The following is a 4,133-nucleotide window of genomic DNA, read 5'->3' as shown; positions in this document are numbered from 1 at the left end:
CGGGGGGGTGAGCGGCCCCGAGCCGGCGGCCCCTCCTTGCCTCACTCTCGCCTTCCCTCCTTTCAGAGCTCCTACCCGATCTGGGAAGATTTCAACTCCAAGGCGACCAAGCTGCATTCCCAGCTCAGGTGAGCGGCCCGAAGCCCGGCCGCCGGAATCCGTCGCCTAAAGAGCGCGGCGCCCGGTCGGGCTGCCCCCCACCCCACTTCTCCCTTTGCTCCGGGAGGGGAAACCGAGGCAGGAGCTCAGCCGGCACAGCCCGCTGGCGACGCGGGGTCTCCGCTCRCCTTGCGTCCTCCCTGGGGTCCCCCCCCCCGCCCCGTGCTTTGCCGTGCCCCGGTGGCTCCCAAACCGGCCGGCTGAGCTCCGCGCCTCTCTTTGCGCCCCAGGACCACGGTGCTGGCCGCAGTCGCCTTCCTGGATGCCTTCCAGAAAGTGGCCGACATGGCCACCAACACCCGAGGTAGGTCCCGCCGGGCAAGCGGCCGCGGGCTCGCGGGTCTCGGCGGCCCTCGGGCTGCGGGGGTGCCCCGGCCCAGCCGGGGGGGAGCCGAGCGGCTCGGCGGGGCGAAGCCTCCGCTCCGGGGGCTGCCGCGGGCAGATGCGCGCTGCAATTACGGGAGATCGGCGCGCGGCAGAGCAGGGAGCCGGCAAAGTGGGATTGCGGTTCGGAAAGGAGGTCAGCCGCGGCGGGAGGGGGGGGGAGCGGCAGGGCGGGCGCCCCCGGGCACGCCGCCCACGCGGGTCCGGCACCCCCACGTCAGGCCGGCCTGGGCGCCGGGTCCCGCCGGGTGCTCGTCCCCTCGCTCCGGTCGCTTTCCTGGCTGGGGGGAGGCTCCCGGGATACGGATGCTTCTCCGCGGGGCGGCGGAAAGGCGCCAGGGCAGCGCCGGTCTCACGCCTCGGCCGCCGGAGCCGCCTTCTCGGCAACCTGTGCCACGATTCCCCGCCGCCACCCCCCCAAACTCCCGCCTCCGCTTCCCGGCCGGAGACGGTGACGCCGGGGCCGAGCTCTCAGCCCCCCCGGGGGCTGCTCCCCGCTCTCGCTTTGGGAGGTACCAGCGGGCTTGCGGTCGCTCCCGGGGATGCAACGAGGCAATTAGGCGGTCGCAGAGCCGGAGAAGGAGGATTCAGGGGCTGGGGCCCACGGCGAAGCCGGCTGCCTGCCCCGGGGGTGCCCCAACCCGGGTGGGAGAGATGGAGTGAGGAGCTGAGATTGCGGGTCTGGCCTCCGGTCGTCCGTAACGTTCCCGTGCCGCCGTGGGGCTCTGCGTCGCGGTCTTCGGCGGGACTCGGTGCCTTCGGAGGACCGCGGCCACCGCTGCGGGGCTGCCCGCGGGGGCTCTGCCCTCGGCGGCGCGGCGGGCGCGGGGGCCTCGGCGGCCTCGCCGGCGTGCCTGCTCCCACCCTGGCGGCGAGGCGCCCGCTTCCCACCGCTCGGCTTCTGCCAAGCAGATGGTCCCGGCCTGTTTTGCAGACTCGCGGCATGCAGGCCATCTGGAGCCGCGCGGGGAGGAGGAGGAGGAGGAGGAGGCAGCTTGAGCAGGGATCAGATTTGTCTCCAAACACACTAGCCCAGTGCACTGCAAGGATTAGGGTTCGCCCAGCTCCCCCTCGGTGCCCGGGGCGCCTGGCCGGGTGCCACAGCTGCCAGCATGTCCTCCTCCCCCGTCCCCGTGTCCCCTGAACCAGGCAGCGGGCAACATCTGGCAGCCAAAGCGAAGGCTGGGAGGAGATCCGCAGCAGGGGAGCAGCCCGAGGCGATGCCCGGCCGGTCGCGGAGCGGAGACGCGGCCCACGCGGGGCTGCTCGGGGCACGGGGAGCTTCGCAGCCYGTCCGGCTGGGAAGGACGGAGGTGCCGAGCAAGGCGCTCCTGCCGGAGAGCCCCCAGCAGGGCGTTTTTTCCCTGCCTGGCACCGCTCTAGAGCTGGGCAGAGGAAGCAGGAGGAGGATGCAATATTTTGCTCAGCCGGTTGCCTTGGCAATTAGCCGGCAAGCCAGAAACAGCATCCCCGTCCCACCTCGCACCCCGGGAGCGGTGCCGGCTGGGGAAGGGCCTTCGGGCTGCGGGTGGGCGGCATGGGCGATGGGACGGGGGCCAGGGGACGCCCGGCATCCCAGAGGCTGGAGAGGGCAGCACGGCCGCACGCGGAGCCGGGGCAGGGCGGAAGGCACCACCCCGGGCCATTTGTTCGGCCTTTTCCAAAGGTTTCCGCCTGAACAGCGCRTCTCGGGGGTCAGCAGAGCCCTTTTCCAGGGAAAACGGCCCCAGGAGGGGCCAGACCCACGGGCCGGGATCGCCGCCGCCACCTCGAAGCCCGGCCGCTGGCTGAGCCTTGGCCGCGCGCACCCTCTGCGGTTGCGAGCAGGGATCTCCAAATCCCCGACCGGCAGCCGAGCGTCGCTCCCGTGCCCGGAGGCTCTCGCTCTTCCTCGGCTCTTTGCAGGAGCCTGGCTTCAGGCGGCTCTTCCAGCCTGACTTCGCGGTTCCTGGGGAGCCGCGTGAACCCAGCGCCCCGGAGGGGAGCCGAACGGCGGCGGGACGGGGTGTCTCCCGCGGGAGCCGGCGGCCGGCAGTCCCCGGGGCATCGCCAGCCCTTCCCGTCGCAGAAGGGATCAGCGCTTAATGCTCTGAAGGCAGCTCAGGACACGAGACAACACCGCATTACTCCAATTCCCAGCTTCTTAAGGGGCTTCCCGGCTTCTCCCTACGCTGCCGGGCACGGGGTCCCGCCGGCTTGGCCTCCTCGGACGTCTCGAAGCGCGCGGCCCGGCTCCCCGGACATCTCCTGCCGGTCGTCCGTACCTTTGCCGTGACGGCCCAGGGCTGCCAGGACGTTGGCCGCAGGGTGCCGAGGTTAAGGCAGGAGGCTTTGGACGGAGCATCTCCCCCTTGGCTGCTTTTTGGGATCGCGGCCTGCGTCCGGCCGCTCCRAACGGCGCCAGCTCCGCTCGCCGCCGTGGAGAGGAAGCAGGGAGAGCAGCGGGAGGCGGACGGCTCGCYGCGGGCACGAGCTTTTGCTGGGACAACCCGGGCTCCGGAGCGGTAGTGCCGGGCTTCGCCCCGCGCCCGCGGGAGGAAAGCCCGCGCGAGCCCTGTGCGGGGCGGTGATTTATCCCCACGGGCTACAGCCCGCCAAGGAGAAACTGGCTGCGAGGTCTCGGTGCCCCCCTGCAGCTCGGAATCGCAATCCCGGCGGGCGTTTGTGGCGTCTGCCGGGGCCTTGCCGGCGCTGGCGTGATACCGGGTGGCAGCCGGGCAGCCTCACGCCCGGATAAATCGGCCGAGGGTGTTATCCGCTGGGGTTAGCGGGATAACGGCTTGGCAAGCTGCATCCTGCCAGACCCCGGCTTGCAATCCYGACCCTCCCTCCAYCCCGCCATCATTCCGCTCCAGGGTGTTTTTCCGATAGCCGCACGTGTGTGAGTGCRTGGGGGAATCGGATTAGGAGCGGGAGGATCCGGAATAAGAGCATTAGGAGCCGGATTAGGAGAGTTCCCCAAGCAAGGGAGCAGGGGCTGCCGTGGCACCAGGAGGAAAGGGCCCAGGTGTCCGGGGCTGGAGCGGGTCTGGGGCAGCGGGTCGGCTCGCCGGGCTGGGAGGCGCCGGGGCGAGCAGGGCTGAGGTCCTGCGCCAAGGCGGCTGCATCGCCTTCCTTCGGCGCTCCGGGAAAGCCCATTCGCCGCCCCGGGGCGGCGGCGGGGGGCGCAGGATGCGTGGGAGAAGCCTCTCAAAACTTTTGGGGGGAGAAAAGGGCAGAATATCATTCCGTCGCCTGCATCTCAGGAGTCGGCGATTGCCACCTTGCTTCCTTTGCCGGGCTGCGCCGGCAGCGACGCGTGCTGCCGAGCGTCGGCAGCGCTGCTGCTGCGTGGCCGTCCTTAGGTTTCAGAGTTAGCGGCTGTTTCGCTGCAGAGGGGCGCTCCTGCCTCTGGGAAACCGCCCCGCGGGCAGCAGTCGGGACGGGACGGGACGGGGGAGAAGCTCCGACTCCCTCTCCGTAAGCGCGGGATGGAGCCGGGCTTCGGCCCCGGCGCCCGCGCTCAGCCGCCCGCTTTCCCCGCCCCGGCCAGGCGCCACGAGGGACATCGGCTCGGCGCTGACCCGCATGTGCATGAGGCACCGCAGCAT

The 4,133-nt window shown here is 71.4% G+C and overlaps 1 protein-coding gene across 1 annotated transcript in view; it reads left to right on the top strand.

Annotated features, from left to right (window-relative positions):
- MTSS2 (MTSS I-BAR domain containing 2) overlaps positions 1 to 4,133 on the top strand; it is a 17,138-nt gene that overhangs the window by 5,370 nt on the left and 7,635 nt on the right. Inside the window, exons 4-6 of the mRNA XM_085313821.1 lie at positions 67 to 128; positions 390 to 463; positions 4,076 to 4,129. Of these exons, the coding sequence (XP_085169947.1) occupies positions 67 to 128; positions 390 to 463; positions 4,076 to 4,129 (190 nt within the window). The remainder of the gene's footprint in view (positions 1 to 66; positions 129 to 389; positions 464 to 4,075; positions 4,130 to 4,133) is intronic.

This window comes from Rhea americana, unplaced genomic scaffold, assembly GCF_003343005.1.
Source record: "Rhea americana isolate MKP2758 unplaced genomic scaffold, rheAme1 scaffold_397, whole genome shotgun sequence".
Classification (NCBI taxonomy): Eukaryota; Metazoa; Chordata; class Aves; order Rheiformes; family Rheidae; genus Rhea; species Rhea americana.
The sequence above is the reverse complement of the archived record's forward strand: the minus strand, read 5'-3'. Positions and strand labels throughout refer to the sequence as shown.